Raw genomic sequence first — 25,083 nt, 5'->3', positions numbered from 1 at the left:
TGACATGCGTGACGCACTCTCGTTGTTCCCACCCGTTTTGCGCCTCCCTAACCTGTTTCCTTTCTCCCTGAACAGGCCATAACGTTTACCAGCAGAAATGGACAGTGCGCGTTTGTTATCCTTTTCGTTGTTGGTATCCAGACTACTTAGGCTTCATCGCTTGGTAATTTACGGTATCAGCGGAATGCGACGCTGTCTCGACCGCTATGCGTGTTGAAGTATGATGCAACGTATCGCCTCGCCGGCTCAGCGTACATTTTGTTTGTATCAAGATGGAAACATCGATCCAAAACGCGGATACGAAGGTAAATCTAGGAACATCTATAGAAGCTTTTTTTAAATTTAAAAATTAAAATAAAAGAAATAAAAATTACTCCATAGAGTAGTCGGTGTCTCGGTTGACGGTGCGATTCCAGAAACTGCGATGATCCAACAAAGAGAGGCCGACCAGTAGAGAAAAGGCCAACCCTGCGCCGACATTTTTGTCCTTGACGAAGGTTACCCCCAAAGTGGCGCTTAATGCCGAACGACGATTAGCGACAAAATCGGGACAGGCATATAGCATCAGCATTACGGTACAAAGCTGCGCAGTGATTTTCCGATTGGCAGGCCCAATTCCAACTAATAGACCGGCCTAGTAGGACGTAACAATATCTAGTTATCACGTCATCTTTCCAGGTACGATCATAAATTAGAATAGATAGATTACTTTTCATGCATGATGAATGAATGTACTCGACAAAGAGACACGCCATCATGGTAGCTTTGGCAGGGTAGAAGCAGTATATAATTGTTAAAAGAAAATCTACGCGAATACCGCAAGATCTGGCCGTTTATAGGTTTAATTCAGTGTTTAGCCTGCGTATCGCATGTATACGTATCTAAAAAAAATCCTGAGGATGTAGAAGCATATACAGGTAGTACATAACATGCACAAGGAAATGGATTTTCAGAAAAAGTAGTTTTTTGTGTAGAGTACCAATATGAGTGCTATGTATACTGTTCGCATTTATTATGTACGCTGAATTACAAAAGTTCACCGTACATACCCTTAGCTATTTTTGAGAACTCTATAGAAAATGAATATAAGAACATTAATTAGGCCATTTACTGCGGCTATTACTATACGCCCTATAATCAGTATACCCAAATGCACTTATTTCTCATATAAGATAGTTGCTTGCCAAGTTCCGTGCCGCTTTTAAACCTCGCACATGTGGACGCAGGTAATCCTAGAAAATACGTGTTTAGCTTTTTCAATTATTGGTAATCAACAGTAAGCGGCCGGCTTCGATGATATTTTTCTTGTTTGAAGCAATGGCAAATTGGTTTAATAACAACGGCCTCTTTTTGATTAGTGGGCATTTATGACAAGTTACTACAGCCGAAATAACGTGTACGTGGCCTGGCCGGAGCCATTGTAACCCTCCCCTGATCAACAGAAATAGTAACGATTGCGATGCCATTCACAATCACAGGAAATAAAACGATAAATCTACCCTTTAAATCCATCACCGTTCAACCAAAGGACGGATGCGTGAGCCTATCCGACTCTGGGATGGGCAGCGCGGCACTAACTGAATTCGAAAAACCATCCTTGAACAGAAAATAGAAGAGGAGATGATTGTAAAACCTCGTAAGTTTAAGACCGCGGGACGCAATCACCCCGCTACGAACAGTAATAAGCAAAACTAAAAATCATAACGATAATAATAAAAATAATATTGGAAAGGTATCTGTTTGAAGCTCTTTAGGTTTTAGGAAGTTGTAAATTGGAGCCCTATACTAATTGATCAGTTCAGTCATACAAAGGAATTTCAATGCACTTTGATAACATAGGCTCCAACAAAAAAACAATGCACGAATTCTACATTTAGTTATCAGATTTGATGGATTATAGTAATTTTAAGAGACGAGTCTCTCTCTAATTAGGCAAAATGTATTTCGTGTTATTTTAGGTAAACCCATATGCTTTCTATTATCTTAACACATTATTATCTGACTCTATACTGTATTTTCATCAAGTGTTTCCGAATTACGCCTTTTGCTCTCATGGCTTTCAATTCCTACTTGTTTGTAAAGAGGACAGCTATCTGTCGTCTGATACCGAGTTCGTCCTAACGGACTCACACCGTACGCCAATTATGAACTATACCGAAGAAAGCGATTTCGAAATCGAGCATTGTGCGGTCAATTTTGTCCTTTGCACATTCGTATCAACGATCTTGTGGGTGAACCTATTTGCTATACTATTTGCCTACCGAAAACAAAACTACTGCCGTTGTGGATGTCATTGCCACTGTTGTCGTGAGGTAAGAGCGCTATCATTTCTTCCGTAGTATTCCCCATGCATACATATGTCCTTATATGCAATGTGCTCGCAATACACTTCACGGCAATGAAGCAACCCGAACATATACATAAACAAGGTAGAGCAGGCAAATTTTAATTAACAGAAACTCTTCCTCCGGTGCATTCTGTTGAGAAACGTATTGTCTATCATCCAGCACAAGCTTGGCTCTTCTGAACATATTATCGTACTTGAAATGGTCATCACCATCTTATTTCATGCACAGATCTTTCAAGTCTTTCCGGAAGAAGAAGAAGAAGAACGGTACAGCGAAAATGTGTAATACCTCTTAATCTGTTGATTTAGTAGACAAAGCTGGAAGTAGCTCTTGCGCCACAGATCTTTTATAACCGTTTTCGTATTTAAGTTCACAACGCTTAGTCCTGGTCATCTAAGCTGTCTCGTCCTCTCTTTGATTTCCTTCCACCTTTCCTATCACGCCTACTCTCGCTCTCTTTCAGGTTTCAATTTTTATACACTATTGCTTTGCACAGACGACGTTCATGGAGATGAATGACCTCTACGTGGGCCAAATTCAGCACAGGCGTCGCTGGTGGAAACCGATATTCGATCTTCGATGACAGGAGGTCCTTGCTATACACCGTAAAGGAGCGGAGAGCACCGTCGTGCAGGTCATGCTATAGCCCGCGCGATGTGAAATTCCAGGTAGGAAAGGTTCAAGTAAATATGCCCTTTATAAGTGTTGCGTGCGCCGTTGCAAAAAAGCGAACTGGACGAATCAATGAATGATATAACGTACATTTGGTTATACATGAGCATGACAAATGGGAGCAAACGAACAGCTCTTTAGACAAAGCATTCCTTAGTGTATTGGATATCGTAAGTAAACAAAACCTCAGACAGGCCTAACACAATTTACGAACGGTGCTGGCCATCACAACCATTCAACACTTAGTTCATTCCTCTTTTCGTACATTTATTCCAGGTGAAAAAGAAAAATGTTGCTGTAGGCGAAGCATCGTCAGCTGTTGAAGTGTTCTGTTTATACTGAGACATTTTAACTCGCAATAGAGCCATCAATACTGGCATTATCATCGTTTCGAAACAATTCAATTGTAAATCGCATTGCCAAAGTCACTCTACAACAATCGAAACACCTTGGCTTCATATCTTTAACAACCGATTTAGTTCTCATCGACTAGTTAAACAATTTTCAATGGTAGCAGTCGTTTTCGTCGCCCTTTCACGTTTCCGCCCAGCGCTAATGTTTATAGGAAAAGCACTTATGTGCGCTGCATTCTTTATTGTAAATGATTATCACTGCCGACCGAGCACAGCGTTCCCTACACTTATTATTAAAAATATTTCTTTCAGTAAAATATAATAAGCATTACTTATTTTGTATCGCCAGTGAAAACTGATTGAATACGTTCAATAATATAGTTAATTCAGGATTCGCTATGCAAATTGATGAATGATTCTAAAGTCGGAAAAGATCTTTATCAAGGTAAACAGTTCCTTTTCTAAAACAATCCTTTTAAAGGCGTTTCAGACGTGTATAGGAATCTACGCATACAATGTTTTGCTCTACTCTTGTTCCTGAGAAAGTCATATTTGAGGCATTATTTAACAACTAATTTCGGAGGTGCACTACTGGGATGAAGATCCGTTAAAGATCTGTGAAGTAATCAATACACCATGTACCTTTCAATTGCTTAACCAAGTACTGAGCGAAAAGATAGCAATACATGACAGGACGATGCTCAGCTCAATCGAACCCCTTTAAATATATGATTTACTATATGGTGCATCGCTTATTTCATAAGCGAAACCATGACAAAGTTTTCCCGTAAAATAGCCAGTACCAATTACGCTATAGAATATGATAACCTGTGAAGTGTTTGAAAGATTAATTACGTAAGAATTTATTGAGTGCAGTAGAAATTTCAATAACATTGGCCAGTTATACAGGCCTATGACACACATATTTGCGTTATACGTCATAGGCGTGACATATAAGGCGATGAAAAACATGGTAAGCAACAATGCAGATTAAAGTTGTTATGGTTAATTTAAGCAACGCAAGATATGAAGGTTTGTTACCTTCCAAGCTCAGTTGAAATAAATTACAGCCTATTTATACAATTCACTCTTGAAACTTTTTTATTTTCGGCTATTGAACCGAATTCATGCGCTTGGTGAATGTCAAAGTGTGCTACGTCACGATATCGCGGATAGCTTTTCTTCGGCCAACCTTCAAGATCATATACCGCGAACTATAGCACAAGACTTTATATGACAGTTACTTAATTCAAGAATTTCCTTCTTACAGCTATTTAAATGTATTCCCTGTTTATCTGATATGAAATAACGCTATGGCAAATACTAGACAGGTAAACACCGCCATCTAACTAAATAAAAAGTATTAATAAGAACACAACTCACCCCTCCGGTAGACGCGCTTTTGCTGCCGTCTTTGGGGGCGGCTTTACCCTTGGGCTTGACGAGGTCGGCCTCGGTCTTCGGGCCGAGCAGGGTAAGAACTTGCATGTCCACCTCAGCTTTGACGCTCTTACCATCAGCAAAGCGTAGCGCATTTGAAGCTCTCGCTTCACCCAGGAGTGCGCCAACATTGTATCGGTAACGCTGGTCGATTAATGCGCTTTTGTGGCGCGTGATGATCTCTTCCACAGCCTTCTCGATTTGTTCGGGCGTTACTACGATATCAACACCGCTAACACGTTCAAACTCCTAACAAGGAATAGGTAAGGTTATTGGTAGATGCAGATAAAGCCGGGTTTACATTAAAACACACAAAAATAAATATACCGCCTTTTCTTTAGTTAAGGAAGGTTCTTATATGTAATAACGCAAAGATTTAAGAATACATAGAATTGAATAGATTGATTTGTATTTTGAATTCGAAAGATCTGCATTGTGAACTCATTACGTATATTATATATTAAACACCTGTTACAATATTTCTAAACATCGATATTTGACGAAGAGGTGCACGTCGCAGTGAAAAAACGTTCTACTGAGGTCGTTTTACTCATTCTTGTTCGAACGGAAAGTACGAGCATTACTGAATACTTGCAGTCTTTGTATGTAACTATTTGCGCCGGATACGAATGTCCTGTGCAAATTTTAACACGAGCATATGGTACTTTTTCGTTGTATGAGCCCTACCTTTCGATCGAAGTCGCCCTGCGGATGCGAAAGAAGAAAATCAAGGGCAAATCCAACCTTTACTTCAGAGTCAATTTTCCCATTGGCAATGTACTCGACAAGCAAAGGAAGACGCCCACGAGCCTGAGCCTTAATCTTCGAGCATGCAGTGTAAACAAGATTGCAAACTGTTTTTGGTATAAGTTTGCCTTCAAGAATAGTCGATACCTGTGAGTCGAAAGACGGCTATAAAAAGTAAGTGAAATTTTTTTGGCTTGCAAGGCTATCGCCGGAATAACATATTGTTGAGAGAATAACGGCAAGCACTGCCGTTGGTTTAACATCCTAATATTGTAACCAAACTGGTCTCATTTATCGCAAGTCAAAATTGGTACGTCGAGAATGAATAATGTTCATTCATCTTCATCAACATATTATCCCGTGCCATAGATGGATTAGATTTTGCCAATAAAAATAAAACTACTTCAACCAGATACCATGAAGATATTTATTTACAATAAATAGCAAAATGACAGATTCTGAATACTATATTTTATACGTATATAAGCACCGATGCATTGAGTTTCTAAGTCTTAAACTTAGGTGGCGACTTTAAGGTACTTCACATATGCCCTACGGATAATAATTTGCAAACTAACGCGAATCAAATAGGCAAAAGATATTAAAAAGTTTCGTCAGTACCGCGACATATAAGTAGAAATCAAGACTGCTAACATATCTTAGGCAAAAATCTTTCTGGCAAGTTTTATGCAGACTTACCACCTATCAATCAAAATATATCAGAGTGGGCGGCAAGAATTATAATAAAATATTTCATACATACCAGATACACAGGGAATTATTGTGTAGTATTCGATTTGGTTCTATTTAGGCTCTAGTTCGTTACTGCTACAAAACTATTGCGGTATATTAAACACCACATGACACGTGTTCCCGCAAGTTTCACATCCTTACGCGCATTTGATGCTGTATTTACTTGGGCAACATTACTATTATGTAAACGAACCAGAAATGATACCTGACAGCCCCTAAAATATTATCAAAGATGGTAATTGTACACGTAGCACCACCCCTTTCAGACCGGGACTTATCGGTAGAACTGAATATGGTGAACTAACTCACCCATAGAGCTGATCCGCGTAAAAGGACCCCACTCAGCCCATACCGTATGCGTTATTGGTACTATTCTTATTTTTTTATATGTAGTTATTTAATGCTAAAGAAAATCACTGACACTTGCAGAAAATTATCATATGCATAACTATACTACATGATGTAGATAATGTGAAAGTTTTCGAACCTGGACAGCGCTGTCTATCAGTGCTCCTGTGAGAATCTCATTCTTTAAGGTTTCATGCGCCTTCTGTTCGGTCAGACCGAGATACATTAGCTTGCTCACTTTATCAGTATCTGCCATAGTCTTCGTTTAACAGTACAAGACACGCACGATACACTAAACTATTCGCACCGTAGACTCTGAAACTTTTCTTCACACTAAGACTTCATTCTATCCGGCGCAAAGCTGTACACCGGTACTTTCTACGTGAAGTTCACAGAGTATAACACAGCTTTCTGCTGAGCGCATGCAGTGACCCGGCACGTTCTATGTAAACCTTAGGCGCCCATTGTAAACATTGCAGCAGACGACGTGCACATAACCGCAGCTGCTCGCGTAAGTGTGAACAAAAAACGTATTCAAGTTGCCCCTTCGAGCAGATAAGACAACATGTCATTGAATTTTCTCGCCTTAATTTTACAACCATTAATTCTGCACCTACATGTGTTCCTTCGAATCAGCCCGTTTATCGTATCGCACAAAGATACCGCATACACCGTCTCATATATATCTAAGCATATACAATGCAACATAGACGCCCTGTTATTTTCCCCGGAAACGATTTCTAGATATAATAAAGCACTAAGTCTTTTCATCCGCTATAAACATGCCTTGTATATCTCACCCACATATGAGATTGCCTTTTTCGTGGCTCTCTCGTACAGTTCGTGCATCCTGAGAGACATTTCCTTTGCATACGTACTATTATTTAAACATTTACTATAGCTTTAAATGCTAGACCAACGGCCTTGCTTTCTGGCAGCTTCCGGGTGCTCGATCGATCAGCACCAGCTCTCTAATCCTGATCAGCTGACGGTAGTATCGTCGTTCGGCTGTGAAAGTGTTTTTTGTGTTGTTGGCCGCATTGACGGAAGACGTCACCAATTTTATGTTCTGTTTGTAACCGCCGCCGCCTGGTCTCGTCTGGTGACTTGTTTAGTGTCTAACACCAGCTTTGGCGCTGACGCTGGTCGCCAGTGGTATTTGTCGGCGGTCTATCAGCAGCAGCCGTACAGTGACTGACACTAGTCGTTGTTGTCTGTCTGTGGCGAAGGGTCTTGCAGCAGTCGTCACCACCGTAGGTAAAACAGCAGTACGGAGGCGATAACCTGCTATCCGACATCGTCTAGGGACTGTGCGTGTGTGCCTCCGTCTGTGTGATGAAAGCAAGCTTATTGGTCGTGGCGGTCAGCATTAACTGGAGCTATCGCCGCGTCTGCTTGCCAGCCGCTGTTTCAGCCAGTATAATTTTGGAGACGCAGGCCACGCTATTATTATGTTACGGTGTTGGAACCAAAAGCAGCAGCAAAAGTCAAAAGCCGACTTTCTACAAATGCCAGAGTTGTTACATGAGCACTGAATGGAGCCGGCAGTATTTAGGTTAAATGTTTTGGTTCGCGTGCTATTGAGGAGTGCATAGGAGAGTTTGGAGATCGGCAACCACACGAACACAGCATAGGACAGTAATCATGGTTTGTTTGCTTTAGTCGACACCACATTGCTGATTTTCAATTAATCGAGCTTTTAGGACGTTTGGTCTCAGCAGCAAATAGTTAGTGCTATTGTTGGATTTTGAGCACGACGTCGGCTTTTGTCGACAGGGATGAATTGACAATAATTAAAGCCGAGTGATTAGCAAAGAGTCAAAGAGAAAAAAATAAACGTAAGCTCGTATAGGCAGTTAACAGAAGCACCAACAAAACGTAACCATCGAAAGGATCCAAAGGCTTCAAATTGTCTCATGGCCTCATCGCGTTTTCGCAGTATTGTTTAACCGAAGATTCTACTACAACTCCCTCGAATTCATATTGCTGTTGTTACTCTGACATAACAGTTTCTGCCACGCAGCATTTTCCTACGCTGGTATCCACTACGGGAGATACCAATAAGACAAAACGTCGATAAATAGCTCAAAAGTTCGTGCTTTTGTCAAAGTAATCTTAGTTTGCCTCTAATGCCTGCTTGTGGGTAAGCAGAACTGTGAAGTGGTTGATAGCTTGTGTTTCCTCAGTGGTGTGTAAAAAGCCGGCACGGCGAGAGCGGACGAAACGGAACATGTTCGGAAACTCCTCCAAAATAGAGAACAGTGAGTTAACATCTCCGAAAGCCTGCAACTTGGTCTAAATGAAAAAGGAGGACGATATTCCATATACCGGATCAGCAACACTAACAGGTGTAGTTCACAGCGAAACGACTTGTAGCTGAAATACGAGCGTTCCGTTCTCGTCGTGAGTTGAGCTTCATAAGGCGGTAGTGAGTTCAGAAGTAGTTGTTGAAAGAGCAACAACAAAAGTTGTCAAAATTATGGCATCTAAATTTCAGTATGATGAAAGTGGAAGTACGTTCTTTTATTTTTTGCTCGCCTTTTTGGCAATGGTAATCTTACCCTGCACGTACTATCTATGGCCACGAAAACCAAAAGAAGACGTTGAGGAGGACAAAAAGAAATGTCAATGCCCACCTTGTCAGACGAAGAACGCTCGACTTAAGGAGATTGCCCCATGGACTAAAACAAAAAATAGTATCATTCGCGTCCTAATAATTATTGGATGGATTGCGATGTTCGCATGTATCTACAAGGTAAGATCCTGGTACCTGTTAGTAAAGTATTAGGTATTGTCGAAAGCAGTTAAAAAAGCGCGACAAAACAGGTGAGGGAAAAATATATTAGATGATAGACCGAAGTGAGTGGTCAAAATGATTGTCACACGGCTTTGGTGACTTCAGTAAGATTTCTGAAGAAATAGGCTTCAACCTAATCTAATAATTGCCGAAAGATAATACATGTGCAATACATCGATGTATGGTACAAAACAATTTTATGAAACATCATTCAAGAATGAAACAGCTTCAGCAGGATGAAATTTATATTATATTGTGTATTAATTTAACTAATTTTACATTCGAATTTTACTTAAAGTTGGGAATTAAAATAACACTTGCTAGCTAAAAATAAAAAGCTAAAAGTTTGAATAACTTTACCTATATAATTATTAAGTATAAGTATTTCTTTCGTAAAACGTCCTTATGTTCTAGGATAAAAATGAGCTTCGACTATATTTGTTTTTAATGTCTTGTATAATGCTAGCCTTTCAGAAAGTTGGCTAGATCATTAACAAAAAGCTTATGGCAAAACATTTAATTTAGTCCAGTATTAATTACATGTTAACAACCTATGATTGGACGATGTGAGGCATTATGTACAAACTGCACAGCCTTTTTAACTAATTAATCCTTTGTTATATATATATATATATAATAGAATTATTAATTATTACCTAATTAAATAATTAACTAAGAGGGAATTCAAATGGTTGCATATGCTTAGCTTGACTAATACGAATAAATAAAGAAAATATAAGGTTTTCAGGAAGGAATTATTTTACTAGATTAAGTCTGAAGCATAAAACATCCTAACCAGTAAACAAATTATAGCAGGTCAAGTATTGTCACAACATAGAAAAACGGTCTGGATTTTAAAAAAGTTTCTTGAAAGGTGGCTGATTAGCGAACTGCCTGGTCATAATTGCCAGTTGGAATCCAGTCGATTCGATTGCCTTGATTTCTTGTTAATTCTGACGGAACTTGTTTCAGGAGCAGCCGTTGTTTTTATGAGAAGAGAATTGTATTACCGTAGATATTTGAAATGTCAGAATTCCACAAAAAAACAGAGCAGTACTTACCAAAGTAATGCTTGGGAAAAGTTTAAAACTGGATTTTATAGAAAAAGTGGAGCCAATGCTAGTATTTGGATTGTATCCGTTGTGTTTTGCTTCACAGCTTGGCCTGCGTATTCCTATTTTATGCCTGTCTCTGCAATACTGTCGTAACATGTTAACAGTGTCGCACTAAATTATATGCTAGCAACATCGTTCTTGTCTAGGTATCCTTGCATATGAATTGTATATCTCATATTGTTATGTAACCTGAAATATGCCAATATCTGAGTAACTGCCAGCTTTAATATTATTTCTGCTAATAAGTGAATAATAAAACTTATACTAGCAGGTAATATTTCGGGACAAATATGTCGTCCTTTTGTGTATATGCATTTGATACTTGAATAGATTCAAGAGGGACATATTCGATATTGACCAGAGTCTGTTGGTACAAACCTTTATATCGATATTTAATATCTATCCAAATTATGGTTATATCTAACGGCTTAGAATCTAAAAGAACCGACAGGTGGCATTACTCGAATTTGCACAAGACTACACGTCTAAAAATTTCAATATCTAAATAAAATATAAAATCACAGATTGGAGTTATTCATGTGCGAATTGATTTTTCTTATTATTCTCGGACGGTTTTTAATAGTGTGACTTACTGTCTAGTTTTCTTCTCTAGATTTAAAATCGTGATCTGAGCGGGTGGAGAATACCAATATTTCTGGCACTAAAATGACTGTAGTTCAGGTAAATACGGAGGGGATAGCCAGTCATCCCAAAGAGGATTAAATTTAGTGCGTCCGTGACGCGGTGGATTTTTGAGGCTTACAACCTACAGTTGCGTGTTCCATGCCAGTGCTATTGAACATCTTTAGTGAAGTTCAGTCGGCGTCGAACCGACTGCATTAGTCTGTTCACAGGCGTCGTCGATTGTTAGTCTGAGTTAGCTCAACATTATACAGGGTGATTCAATGCTGAACATTTGTAACGATTATCCGGAGAGTAGCGTTCGTATATGAATCGCAAAACGAGTGTTAACTTGTTGATGATAAAAATGTATGCTCACAGCCATGCGCTTTAACGCATTTACAAATTGATCAGGCATGTTTTCATTTGCATTTGATTCACTATTTACTGTGTACTGATAGCGATCTGTGGCTGAGCGAATTTCATCAGCGTAGATATCAAAGCGCAAAACATATTAATATTGTATGGTTCTACATACGCACATGTAAGAGCATGGTAAAATTTGTTACAATCATGTCCAGAACTCAAGTACCCCACCGAGTGTTTTTTTCTATATCACAGTTCTCTCTATATAACTGTAATAATACTGAAAAAAAAAATTGCTCACTCCATGGTCACAGGTTAACAATTTTACAGTAAAGTGCGTTCTGCGAAATATATTTTAGTACGCATAATGTATAAGTGTAAAGAAACTGACGATTTCAATTTCATCACTATTTCTAGCTGCTCTGTTCAACTATTCTATTGCACTTTTTTCACATGCAAAACTTACCCATTCTAGAGTAGAATGTTAAAATCCTGATTATTTTTTGCTTAATGTCCAACTTTGTAAAACTATCAATTTTTTTTTTTGGATAGATTTTTTTATGGCCAAATTACAGCAACTGACCTCGGTTGTCAAAACCGTTTAACAAATATGCTCTACGCTTTCGATAATATGAAACCTGCTTATTTAATTATATTGAAATTATAACTATAACAGAGCAATCGGACGCCTGCAAGCAGCCATAAGAATATGCCTTATTTGCTCGTCATAAAGTATATAATTAAAATATTATAGGAGTAAGCAATTATTATTGCTATAAGTATAGCTACAACAAAATGAACTACCATAGTGACAGCGATTGAAATTGTTAAAATTGAAAACAGCCACAGAGTTACAGGACAATAAATACTAATAATCATAATTAGCAATATTTTCTAGTACCAACGGCTGATATAACTTAAGGGATGTCGCATTTATTTGTTCTTACGTCGAAAATTGCATGAATACCGTGTGGTTTTGGTTTGAATAGAACCTATATAAAATAGTTAGTTAACGAAGGCATTTTACAAAATGTCTGAATACTCTTGTTTAGCTTTCGAGCCATTGCCGTGTATATAATGTTCAGTGTCGTTTCATTGCTTACTTGATTTCAGGTTAAACACCTTGAGGACACGTGGGTAAAATGGGATCCGTATGAGATTCTCGAGTTGGACCCTGGTGCGACTACCGCGCAAATAAAAAAAGCCTATCGCCAGCTCTCCCTTATCTATCATCCAGACAAACAGGAAACAGGTGATGATGCTAAATTTATGAAGATCGCAAAAGCATATGCTGCTTTGACGGACGAGGAGGCCCGGAAAAACTGGGAAACCTATGGAAACCCAGACGGACCTGGTGCCATGTCATTTGGCATCGCGTTGCCGTCGTGGATTGTCGAAAAGGAGAATTCATTTTGGGTGCTTGGCGCCTACATGTTGGTGTTTATGATCGGTTTACCCACAGCTGTCGGCGTGTGGTGGTACCGCTCCGCGAAGTATGGCGAAGACCTTGAAGTTCTACTTGACACAACGCAGCTGTACTTCTATTTTATAAATCGTACATCGCTGATGACACTGAGACGAGTCGTCATGATCATTGCAGCATCACTCGACTTTAAGTCTGACCACAATCCCGAAATGAAAATGCGGCCTACTGACAACGAAGAAATTCCACAACTCATCAAAAAGATCGAAGATTTTGGCGAGAAGAATCGTGAGCCTCCACTGAACTACGAGTACTCAATTAAGGCAAGAGCATTGTTGTACGCTCACCTGCTGCGACTGCCTTTGAACGCTGGCGCCGCCAAAGACATGAGGTATATCGTCAAAAAGTGCCCTGTTCTCCTTAGCGAATTCGTCTCGTGCACAGCTCAGCTGGTAATGCTAAACCTCAATGGTCACATACCTCGTATGCCTAAGCTAGAGACGTTAGAGAATGCTATCAAGTTATGCCAGCTCGTCGTGCAAGCCTTGTGGGAGAATCGCAATCCGTTGCTACAAATCCCGTACGTGCACGAGGAGCATTTACGATATTTTATAGCAAGGAAAACCCATATCCGAAGTATCGATCAGTTGCGACAGCTGAGCGAAACGAAGCGACGTGAAATACTACGTTTCCTGGACGACACGCAATACCTTGAGGTTCTTAAATGCCTCGAGCGGATGCCATCGATCGAGGTCCGTTACAAGCTCGAAGTTATCGACGATGAGGATCCCGACACGATCACGGCTGACTCATTAGTAACGTTGACGGTTACGATGCGAAGACGTAAATGCGATGAGGTGCTCAACCGCACTGAGGAAGAGATCAAAGAGGAAAGGGATGACGATAAACCAAAACAGATTAATTGGCTCAAGAAGGGACAGAATAAGAAAGCCGGAGGCAAGAAAAAGGCAAAGGTAGGTGTATTTCGTTTAGTATACTCGTATGTTAAATGTGCTCCTTTTGTTTTAATTCGGAGCCACTGCATATAGCTGTGGCAAGAGCTAGCTTACAATATCCAGTATCCTTAGCGAAAACAACCTCGAACTTGATTACTAAGCGTCCTTGATTAAAATACTAACGCTTACTGCATGCAACCATGTTTTAGAGCAAAAAACCGACAAACGTACGAATTGTCAGCAAAGTTACCGAGGAGGGCGACAATGATAGCGAAGAGGAGGAAAGTAAGGAAAACAATGTTCCCCGCGAGAACGGAGTCGAATCAGCGACTGACGCTGGGCGCGAAAGTCGGGCTTCTCATAAGGACAATGAAAGTGGTGACGGAAGTGGCAACGAAGGCACAGAAGTTCGGCAACGGCTAAAGCCGTCTAGCCAGGGCAAGGATAGCGACAGTGACGCCGAGGGTGGTAACGCTCTCAAAGTTGTTGATAAAGATAGAGAATCAGATTATGAAGAAAAGTTGCATTTTGACGACGTCAACGCAAAGAAAAAGAAAAAGAAGAACATGGACAAAATTCCTAAGATCTCGCATTCGGTACATGCCCCATACTTTCCTGTGGATAAACAGGAGTTCTGGTGGGTGTACCTCGTCGACAAAAAGCAACAACAACTAACAACGGTACCGTTCCTTATGACGAATTTGGTCGAAGAAGAGGATGCCATTCTGAAGTTCTCTGCCCCACATCGGCCCGGCACTTATCACTACACCTTGCATGTGAAAAGTGACTCTTACGTTGAGGTGAGTAAAGTTACTGAAGTACACAACACATCGTTCGCTAAAAGCTAAACACTATTTTATTCTGAATCGTCCAGGAGATTTGGCTCGTAAAATTTTGTTAGGCTGGAAAAAGCGAATCAGTGTTCGAGCTTCTCAAATTCAAGAATCATGTCCCATAGATATAATACACAAAGAGCTCTTTTTCACAAAAATGGAAATTTTTACAGAAACTTTATTTGGTGATATAGTGAGCTTACATATTATATAGTTTTTTAAGTTGGACAAAACAGTAGTTAACAAACTACCAAAAAAAGAAATATCAGGCAAAGTCAAGCAACAACGCAAAAAATTGTACAACTGAAACCTACGACCTGTGGCCGAGCTAAAAAAAAAAGCATATGGCTGAAGTTCATTTTCTTAAGGTTTTTACTACAGGTGCATAAGTTTCCTAGGTGCCCATGATGCAGACAGAGCATTATGGGCACATAAGAAATTTCGAAGCATAAAAGCCATTCGAACGGCATCACGCGGCATGTGTGACACATATAGTATAAGTTACGACAGTCATGATTGATTTCCGTCACCTGGAAGCGCGGTCAATTCGTGTGGTGGCAGCATTTAAAAGAAACAGTGCGGCGGGCGAATCGTCTATATCTTGAATTAGCATGGTGTAACTGCGATCGCGACCTTTAGTATTTTATATAAACCCCGTTAATACTGAATATGATTTTAGGTAAAGATAGTGCCTACTAGCACTGCTTTATAAAGTAATACAATAAATGAGTATCCCGAGTTGGTCTCATAAAAATTATGGTTCATTTGAGGCCTACTTAAAGATGGTTATACACAAACCAAAAATCTCTTTTCGAGAACGTAATATAATTAAGCAAAATTTGCGAGAGGAAATGCGATCGTCAACGATGCCTCGGGTTGTCTGGTACTAGGCTATTACTAATGTTTTTTCAATAGTAGCAATCAACTCTTGGAAGGCCACTACTCTTTAAAGAGTTCAGATCGTTTGTTAACATTGTCTTCTGTTGAACGCGGTGCACAATTACATTTTTCTGGGTATAGCGATAAGTGTGTTCTATGTAAACAATTGATTCTTTCTGATTTGTTGGGTCTGCTGTATTGTTACCTTTCAATGTTGATTATTCTCGAATTGGCTACGCTGTCTACAAATGTGGCCAAACAATTACGTTACGAGGTAGAAAAAGACGGGCGTCGTGAAATGAAAACAATGGTTAATCGAACGCGTCGAATTCGAAATAAAGGCGGAACGCACATCTCAAGGTCACAAAGCTGTTTCCGTGGTTGCGATTTTCTAGATTTGTAGGGTGGCTGAACTCTGACAAATGCCGCTCTATTAGAATATCTGAGGCACGACAACATTATTATAGATTGGTAATAATGTTATCAACAAAAGATTATACAAGGACGCAGTAACAACACAGTCTCTATAAGGTCACAAGAGCCTTCTATATTAACCATCCTTTAACACTTTACTATGAACTTGGCTTAGTCATCAGTAAAAAATCAATAGCGACAAAGCTTTTTGCTTTTCTCAGGTGCTTTTTGTTCCCTGACTGTGTTTGGACAGACATTTTTTTGTTTCATGAGAAGGTTATTTTGAGTAAAACTGGCGATCGTGACGCATGCTGCTAGATGAAGATCCCTTGACCTTCAGTGACAGCAGTCACGTCCAGGTTTTACGCTTTTAGTTGAATTGGATGGGACTAATCACGTATTGGTAGTATTCTTTAGCACACAGACAGCCACTATAAAAGAAAGTCGTAGAAGTTGCTCCATCGATTGTTAATAAAGTAATAAGTTGTTATCGGTGCTAAAAGCGTTTTCGAACACAATCGGAACCAAGAAATTGTACACAATGGCTTGAATGTAGAGTATCCAGGATAGTTGCGAATCGAGTGTTTAACGGTGAAATATCAGTTGCAAAGCTTAATAGAAAACGACCAACCAGTATGGATCATCAGTTCATGCCAGCGTAGCAAAACCTAATTCGACTTTGGTAGGAAAAACTATTATGTCAGTTATCAAATTAATTCTTATATATATATATATATAATATTAATGATATATTAAATGCCAGCTATGCCCTTTGCCGTTTGCTGCTTTTACTTATGTTGCCTTGTTTAGGATTTCGACCAGCAGATTGACGTCAAGATCGAGGTAAAGCCAGCAAAACCAGTTGTCGAATCTCACCCACAGTGGGAGGCCCTCGATGAGGAGTCGGAAGTGGAACTCGAGGATTCGGCAGTAGAGGATTCTGATCTCTGCAGTAATGACGAAATTGATTCAGATAACGACGACTAGAGATACCTATTATCGCTACTATTGGAAGACCTAGACTAAAAATAACTAGACCAAGCTGTGTTCTTTGTTGACTTATCTTTGTGACTTATTTTTGAAAAATCATCGACAATGCGAACATACTTATACACACGCATTGTTTCGACTGCCATGTCGTGTCTGAGGCATTGATTCGCGCGTCGGTGGTCTTATGCAGCGGCCACGAAATATTTCTGTATCGCACCATGTAATCATCCCATGTAACCATGTATCAATGACATGTTGGTGTATGTATCAAATATATCGACGATTGCTCGAGGAACATGACAAAAAAGCGTTTCATCCTGTTTCGTTTTCTGGCCGACATATGTTTTCTCCTTCGGGCTCAAAATCTAGGATATGTAATTGTTGCTCTACGGATTTAACCATATTTTATCATGACAGACAGAGCTTGCTGTTAATTGGTTTTTCATCCTCTTGGAGTTCTAGTAAATTTGATATACGGTTACATTAATAGCGTACTGAGCGTAATTCTTACCAAATGTATCCAAAAACGCGCAACATGGGGAAGATATCATTATATTAGGGAACATGCCAACCGGATAAAAGGAATCTTAATACGTCTAGAAATATTTAAAACATTTCGAACAAGGCCCCCAAAAGGACAACACACGATATCCTAAAGCATTTTATATGTTACTCATAAGATGTGCTTGAGATTTTTGACGTGATATAGAACTGCGTTTGAATCAATAGTATCAACATAAAATCGGATTAAAAAACAAGTTATAGTGTACACGGACTTGGCCCTACATTGTCTCAGACAAACGTTATGACTGCTGCAGCCATTATCAAAACAGCCGAGAAAAGACGAGACTGCTATTAGGCGCATACTTTTCTGTCGACATAGGCGGCGATTTTGTCCTTCAACAGAGATGACAAAACAATGAGACGAAGTCTATCTTCTTATGAAGCGAACTACAAATCTCTTAGGAAGTAAAAAGAGCCGATTTACTATTAAGGTGATGATCAATATTATATATATTGATAATTAAAAAAGATTTTGGTATATTTTACTTTCTGAGTATTGCACTTTCCTAGGTAACCTGTCAGCGGATGAAATAGAATGAGGTTACGACGCCTATTTTATTTCCAACTTTTGAGAAGCTATTTGCAGTTGAAGGCAAGTGCTATCTGAATTGAAAATATCAATTGAGGTGTAAATGCTTTTCAGGTATCTGACTCTCATTTATCGGATGTATGTGATCTTTCATTTGGGCCAATTTGAATGTAGAAGCTAATTAAATTTTAGATCTTTTAGGCAAGATCGTTTTCACAACCAACTTTTAAGGTCGGTCCATACTGGTAAGGACTTCAATTTTTTATTTATACGTACGGATAACGTCGGTCAAGATTTTTTAGAAGCCAAAAAAAGCTCTTTGGAAGATTAATCGCAATACAGTATTTTTTGAATGCATTTTTAGCAAGTGTTCGATATTTTTGCTATGCAGATATTTCCTATAGATATATTATTGAAACACTTGGAACAGGTGTAAACTATGAATTTGAAGTGTCAAACTAGTGAAAACAACAGACGACGTTACCGAAGGGGTGATCAGTACCCGTTATAAACCATGATTAGTTTCTTCTTTTAAAATTTACTAGCTTTTTAATAGACATTCAGCATACGTTTACAGGCAAGAAAGCTATCACATGGAGTGTCTCTTCGTTAAGGCAGTCTGTTACTGGTATGGTATCGTTTGCGATACGCAGGACAACATATAAGGTCAATTGAAAGATAAAATTTATAGCATTAGCATTCTGGATTATTCAAAAGAACCTGAAATGGTCATTTACCTCAAATTCAGCTCTACAATCTTTAAATAACTGATACCAATTTCTCTGCAAAGAGCCATATTATTCCATTATTCTATAATAGTATGTTGCGTGGAACAACTCAGACAGCAAAACCACATTTTTATCATACCCATCAGTGGCCTCACCTCAGTAGAGGAAAGCACTGTTTCATAAATAGTGGATTCCCATCGCTATCTGTAACCCCTTAATAAGCTAGTTGCCTGCGACGAGTCAGGATTTTGCAAAAGGTACAATATCTGATTTGAGGTACAGTTGTAGGATAAGATTCATAGCATTAACACCTCGGATTCCGCCGCGAAAAGACGATAATATTATCCACAATAAACACTGCGATTTTGACATAAATACAGTCGTAACACAGTAACACATCCCAAAAAGGAAAAATTAGATAACGTTCTAGTGGTTTCTCTATCTAGAGCCTGAAGCATTGTTTTGTTTAATTAAAAAATGTACTTCCTTAAACTATGACATCCACGATTAACAGTTATAATGAGAACCGGTTGCTCTTTCTTCAAGCTCATTTATTAAATTTGAACAGATTAGATGTACCTACGGACCGTACAGTACCTGCATCGCCATCGGTTATGAAGGCTAAAAGGCGTGGCTTTCTATAGCAGCTAACAGTCGTATGTGTGTCTAGAAACACGCCGGCTCCTAGCTGATCCCATCGTCGATTCAGATTTGACCCTACACACCCTACATCAATCATTATACTGGTTTCCATCTTATTTCGCCTTCTTTTAGTTATTTTTTACGTAAGACTGCTTACTTTATGCAAATGTCTGTATTCAAATGTGTCTACTGTAGTTTCACTATTAGTTAGGCAAGACTGGCTCCGTTGAGCTTTACGTTGGGCCCTAAATATCCAAAAATGATTTATTTTGATTAGTATTTAAATCGGTCCATTTCTACACAAAGAACACATTATCTTCAATTATGCATAAGTTAATATCATCTTTTTCGTTTTGTTTAGCTGTTTACTTTTTACTACGATAGTGAATAACGAGTAAATATTCATATCAGATATGGCTAATGCGGTTCCTTCCTGCCTGCTAGGTTCCTTTACAAACGACTAACCCAATTCAAATACACCTAATCAGTGAACACAAGAGTAAGTTATTTACAAATTTGTGCTAGGTCCGATTACAGTGGTCTGACAATGTGGGTTTATAATTATGGCGAATGTGATAAATTACGTGAAGAAAGTGGTACTAACAAATATAGTACGTGAAATATTATTGTACATTTGTATATTTATTATTAATATTGTATGTAAATTATCGGTATTATTATTATTAGTATTAATATGAACTGCCATCCTAGTGCAAACTCATATGTGGCAAGTTACTGCAAGCGGCAAGAATGTATAAGAACGCACTGACCTTCAAATCAGTCAACAATTCATACCAACACCGAATAGTATTAATTAAAATAATTATCATTGTGAATTACCGAAAAGTTTATCGATGTTACCAACAAGATATATATGTGATTCGGTTTAATTTTCTGTGTGCGCGTTGTCAGTAAAAAGACGATATATATTATGTATCGATTGTCTTTTTATTGACAACGCGCGCACAAAAAATTAAACCGAATCACATACATGTTTGCTCTGGATAAGATGCGTGATACTGCTTCTTACTTGTATCAAGTAACGGCAGTTGTCAAGTGCCACTAGCGAAAGGTAAGCCTTACTCGCACGTTCTTGATTTCTCACTGTCAACAATTCTTACCACATTTTACCGATAATACATTAGTTAACGATCATATTTTTTATCCCTATTATTGTTATAGGCATATAACGGCAGAGCTTTAACTATTGCGAATAGCTGAAGCTTAAGAGATAATTAATAGTGGCTAGAGATTCACTATTTATGGGCTGATTAACTAGGATGCTGTATACAAATGCTACGTGGAATGACATGCTATGGAACCTTTAGGAAAGTGTCGTTAACGACGAATTGCGAGTCCCGCAATCCTTGTTATCAAGCTTTTGCACAACGGTATTGCATCGCCACCGAACCTTTAATACTATAAATAGCTGCCACTGTGCAATACAATACTCAACAACCTCTCCAGGGCAACGCTTTGAAGCTACTGTTGTTACAACAGAATAGTGGGTTCAGCTGTTCCAAAAGCTTTTATCTATAAGGTTCTGTTAACAGAGGGGACCGACTCAAGTGATTGCGGCTCGGACGTCGACGAAGATGAGTTCGATGTTGATGATGTGCAGGCATCTGAAGAGTTCGACTCCTCACAGCTGTCGTAGTCGTCACTGTCGTTTGCTGAAGTCGATGAAGCAGCCTCACTTTCATCATCCGAATCTAAACCGGCCGCCTCTCCTATTTCAATTGCATTTGCTGGAAGCTGAGTTTCAAACGCATTTCGAGCACTTTCAGCCGCTACCTCCAACGCATTTACCATCTGTACGCACGACGGCATAACATTGCTACCAGTAGACAGGCTTTCCATCTGAATAGTAATGATCGTGCAAAAGATGGAAAAGGCGCGAAAAAGTTATAGTTTGTAACCAACTAACATGAAAATTCGGGGCTGAATTAGAAGGCCTAACTAGGCGATACAAAGCTGTATTAAATGAAATGACCACCCGAGGTCAAAGCAATTACCTAAAATACGATGAAGTATAAAAAGATACGTGTTGTATATTACGGAAGTTTCCGACATGTAATTTAGTTACTTTTCAACTTACCTCCTGCTCAAGATCCACCAGTTTAGCTGCTTCTTCTAAGCGGACAAGATCAAGACACAGTTCCTCCTTTGTAACCGTGGTCTGTCTCATCTTATCAGCGATTTCCAGCAATCGCTCATTCTTGCATTGTCTCTGAAGCCAAATCATATAGTCTTTGATGTAGAGTTCATTGAGAATATACCTAGCATCCGCATCGCGTTTCAATGCATTATGGATATCGAGGAGACACTTAAGCAGCTGTTTTCGTCCTGTGCGAAAGATATCAGCAACATCCACCCAACATTGCAAAGCCAGATCGAAATGACGATATAGAGGGTAGATTAGAGCTCGCCGAACACAGGAGTTCATCACAGACTTCATCGAAGTAAACTCCTCAAAATATGAGAGCGTCGATGAAAGCTTTGCCATCGTCCAACCTATCATACATTTATATGAAACAAACAACGAAGATATTTAAAGACCTAAATCTTTCTCTCATCCATTATTCAATTTGCTTATTTTTAATATACCACATAAACTACAAATTCATTCGCTTTTTGTCAGTGTTGACCCACCCAGTAGTGAAGAGCAATAGAAAGACCAAATCGAAATTGTTGTGACAATATGCGGTCTTCGAAGGTACAGAGTCAGAAATCCTGATTACGGATTCAAGGCAAATCCAGAGAGAAAAGAAGAATTTAAAAGATTGCAGCAGACACTCTGAGCGTCAATTAGAAATGTAGTATTATAAAAATGATAATAAAAATGTGCACCTGATTCGGAGTGTAATTCGCCCTCACTGACACGGTTATGATATGCCCATGCAAAAATTAAGTCTACAAGACCAAGAATGCATCTCAGCTTGTCTCCTTTTGTCATAAGATAACTTCGGGCAGATAATCGCGTCAGCAATTCTCGCTCATTCGCATCAAACTCGAAGTCCTGTAATAAAGGAAATGTGTATATAAATAATTTCGTATGTCGAAGGTAAAATTTAGAAAATTACCAACGATACCTGGATAAAAGACGAGTATGCCATTCATACAGGCTTATACCTCGTAGAACAACAGTCAAAATAGCAGTCGAACGTTTTATTTAAGAGAACGCTATCTTTTGTGCATGAAATCATCATCGTTATAAAATATATAATAAGATTCTTCTAACCCAATAGACTACAACAAAACTATTACTGCTGAAAGCGTATGCCCTAATGAATGTAACGATGGATGATTTTCAAAAATGTTCAAACCTTTGTAAAATCGAGCTGCATCGTGCGGACTTCCTCGATTTCTCCTAGTTCATCGAAAAAGTCATGGAGATAATGGTCATCGTCAAAATCGTTTTTCTCCCTTTCTAATCTTTCCAGGCGTGCCTCCTCTACTGATTTGTGTTCCGGATTTCTGAATTAGACACCAACAAATAATTCGCTGATTCTAATATCATGACTATTAGTTGCCGTTGAAGCAATATATGTCAGATAAAGTGAAACATTATTCCCCCTAGTTCCGCCGTCAGATAGAAAAGCATTACAGTACATTATTTTCTAGAAAATTCGTAACATACCGGATATCGCATACGTTCGGCAGATCCTCCTGCATTCGGCCAATGACACCAGTTTTGCTACGATTGAACCCATATGCCCGGCTATTCAGACTTGCTGCTCCTTCATCAAATGGAACCTGCTCCACTTGCCAGATATCTCCATCTTTGTCGTCAAGTACCTCATTTGGAGCTACGAGTTTTAATCCGAGTAAATGAATAACAACACCAAAGTGATACAGTTAAAACAGCCAAAATGAGAGATAGGAAAAAAGTATATTTCCACTAGCATTCTTTTTAATATACACGTTGTATGAAATCATTGTTATAATGAATAACAATAACAATTAGTTTAATATTTGACGGCTCTTCTTACTGCTTTAATAAGACTATGTTGTTTAGTTTTCTTTGACATATGACCGAATACCAGTTGAAATGCTATTCGATAGAAAACTTAAACAGACTGACACACGTCTCAAAGTTCAGTAGATACAGCAGCCCGCAAATACTCAATAATACGTTCGTTGTAAATGTCGCATTTGTGTCCACAAGAATCTACTTCTTGGATAGCTCACTATATCGTTTATGAGACGGTTTGTAATTGGCTAAAGCGTTAAACACTGCCCGTGGTAGTACTAAGTACGTAAACGCTAGCAAGCTTACGGTACCGTTTTCGATATTTTCAATGAAAGGTTGTTGTGAAGGCTTGACCTTAGGAGCCAACAACTTTGTGAGCAGGTCGAGATCCTTGAAATGCTCCCCTGGAATTTCTTTTGGGAGCACGAGCTCAAACGTTCCTGTGTCCGCGTCGTACTTAGCTGTCGCATTACCGTTTTCGACAACGTTTCCCGGCAGGTTTAATCTGTGGTGAAAAGAAATATAATACATATCTCAACAAATTAGTATTGCTGTAATTTATGCCGTTTCTTATATTCAGAATGCCTTCACTTATAATTCCTGGAAAGCTAATCCGGTCGATCTGCGCTGAAGTATGCATTATCGGTATCATCCGAAGTTTATCGATAGTAACAGACTACTTTATCCTCTGCAACGGAACCCCTGTATACGTTGTGTTTCTTACCGGTGTGCTCTTACCGGAGAAAGTATGGGTCCGAATAGAATTTTACCTCATCGTCGATCACAGTGATATCGCACTTCTTTATCTGTAATTATATATATACATATCAGTAGATCATCTTAAAATAGATAGCTCAAGAAGCTCAAAGCCAGCTTCTTTTTTAACCACAATCACTGTCAATCACAAATGATAGACCACTCAAGCAAGCTCAGTCGAATTACAGTTAAATTCAGCAGTGATTACAATTTGACTTGCAAACAGACCAATTATTTGTTCATATCATTTAATATTTTCTTCTAATTTCTCTTCTGACCATTCCTAGCAGATATTTTTAATGAACTATCCTTGGTACCATTATACCCAGTACTCACGTTCGTATACGGTGCTTTTATAGTCAGGAACACTGTGTCGCTATCCTGTTTTAGTTCGAACACCGGAGTCAACATGTTCCTTTTATTTTGTATATAACAGTAAATCGTGTTTTTTCAGTGCGTATTGAACCCACACTATCGTCGCTATTCGTAGGCTCTCATTCAAGGCTCTGTTTGCTTTTGGTCAGCTGCAACTGTAGCAGCCGTAGAGCCACAACAGTGATATATGGGGGTCGCCATCTTTGTTTTTTGTCAGCATAGACACAGACACACTCGTTACACTTGCTTCTTGTCATGTCGTCCTCGAGTTGAACTAGACCAATGCTGCTGTCACCAAAAGGTTCAAATTTTGCCGCCAGATATGCGCCATGGAATGCTTTAGCAGCTGCGCGAACGGCTTCTATGGTGAACGGCGAGTAATGGTAGTGCTGCTGCCAAGGGCTGTGGTGGTCGTCGAGCTGGTCGTTAGTGGATAAGTCGGCCATCTTGTATTGCTCAGG

At 39.1% G+C, this 25,083-nt stretch overlaps 4 protein-coding genes across 10 annotated transcripts in view; 2 read left to right on the top strand and 2 right to left on the bottom strand.

The window, feature by feature from the left end:
• The window catches only part of LOC111265105 (uncharacterized), a 71,522-nt gene extending 67,062 nt beyond the window's left edge, over positions 1 to 4,460 (top strand). For 2 of the 7 annotated variants that reach the window (XR_015312932.1, XR_015312924.1), the window contains 2 exons: positions 76 to 3,016; positions 3,297 to 4,460. The gene's annotated coding sequence lies outside the window, so the exon portion shown is untranslated. The remainder of the gene's footprint in view (positions 1 to 75; positions 3,017 to 3,296) is intronic. The other 5 variants (XR_015312929.1, XR_015312925.1, XR_015312928.1 and 2 more) reach the window with 5 other exon arrangements.
• Positions 1 to 7,100, bottom strand: part of GlnRS (Glutaminyl-tRNA synthetase) — a 94,162-nt gene extending 87,062 nt beyond the window's left edge. The window contains exons 1-3 of the mRNA XM_022841506.2: positions 6,801 to 7,100; positions 5,501 to 5,707; positions 4,757 to 5,062 (exon numbers count right to left, since the gene is read on the bottom strand). Of these exons, the coding sequence (XP_022697241.1) occupies positions 4,757 to 5,062; positions 5,501 to 5,707; positions 6,801 to 6,917 (630 nt within the window). The 5' untranslated portion in view covers positions 6,918 to 7,100. The remainder of the gene's footprint in view (positions 1 to 4,756; positions 5,063 to 5,500; positions 5,708 to 6,800) is intronic.
• Positions 7,101 to 7,755: 655 nt separating this feature from the next.
• Positions 7,756 to 18,104, top strand: Sec63 (translocation protein Sec63). The gene is made up of 4 exons (XM_022841493.2): positions 7,756 to 9,416; positions 12,674 to 13,957; positions 14,149 to 14,739; positions 16,876 to 18,104. The coding sequence occupies exons 1-4, from the start codon at positions 9,141 to 9,143 to the stop codon at positions 17,050 to 17,052; spliced, it is 2,328 nt and encodes a 775-aa protein (XP_022697228.1). The 5' UTR covers positions 7,756 to 9,140; the 3' UTR covers positions 17,053 to 18,104.
• A 1,306-nt stretch (positions 18,105 to 19,410) lies between these two features.
• LOC111265103 (protein SHQ1 homolog) lies at positions 19,411 to 24,886 on the bottom strand. Its single transcript, XM_022841495.2, has 8 exons — positions 24,584 to 24,886; positions 24,230 to 24,297; positions 23,803 to 23,996; positions 23,159 to 23,327; positions 22,845 to 22,995; positions 22,369 to 22,537; positions 21,617 to 22,032; positions 19,411 to 21,378 (listed from the first exon to the last, which is right to left on the bottom strand). The coding sequence occupies exons 1-8, from the start codon at positions 24,656 to 24,658 to the stop codon at positions 21,052 to 21,054; spliced, it is 1,569 nt and encodes a 522-aa protein (XP_022697230.1). The 5' UTR covers positions 24,659 to 24,886; the 3' UTR covers positions 19,411 to 21,051.
• Positions 24,887 to 25,083: the final 197 nt, after the last annotated feature.

The sequence above is a fragment of the Varroa jacobsoni genome, unplaced genomic scaffold (genome assembly GCF_002532875.2).
Source record: "Varroa jacobsoni isolate VJ856 unplaced genomic scaffold, vjacob_1.0 scaffold_934, whole genome shotgun sequence".
NCBI classification, from domain to species: Eukaryota; Metazoa; Arthropoda; class Arachnida; order Mesostigmata; family Varroidae; genus Varroa; species Varroa jacobsoni.
Note: the sequence above shows the minus strand (reverse complement) of the source record. Positions and strands in the feature narration are given on the sequence as shown.

Bases quoted from the DNA above. Each gene is read 5' to 3' on its own strand.
- Sec63 (XM_022841493.2), top strand. From the start codon at position 9,141: ATGGCATCTAAATTTCAGTATGATGAAAGTGGAAGTACGTTCTTTTAT. The intron at 9,417-12,673 runs GTAAGATCCTGG...ACTTGATTTCAG, and splicing joins TGTTCGCATGTATCTACAAG to GTTAAACACCTTGAGGACAC. The intron at 14,740-16,875 runs GTGAGTAAAGTT...TGCCTTGTTTAG, and splicing joins AAAGTGACTCTTACGTTGAG to GATTTCGACCAGCAGATTGA.
- LOC111265103 (XM_022841495.2), bottom strand. From the start codon at position 24,658: ATGTTGACTCCGGTGTTCGAACTAAAACAGGATAGCGACACAGTGTTC. The intron at 23,997-24,229 runs GTAAGAGCACAC...TTTTCACCACAG, and splicing joins TCGGACCCATACTTTCTCCG to ATTAAACCTGCCGGGAAACG. The intron at 22,538-22,844 runs GTTTGAACATTT...CCTTTATTACAG, and splicing joins TGCAGCTCGATTTTACAAAG to GACTTCGAGTTTGATGCGAA.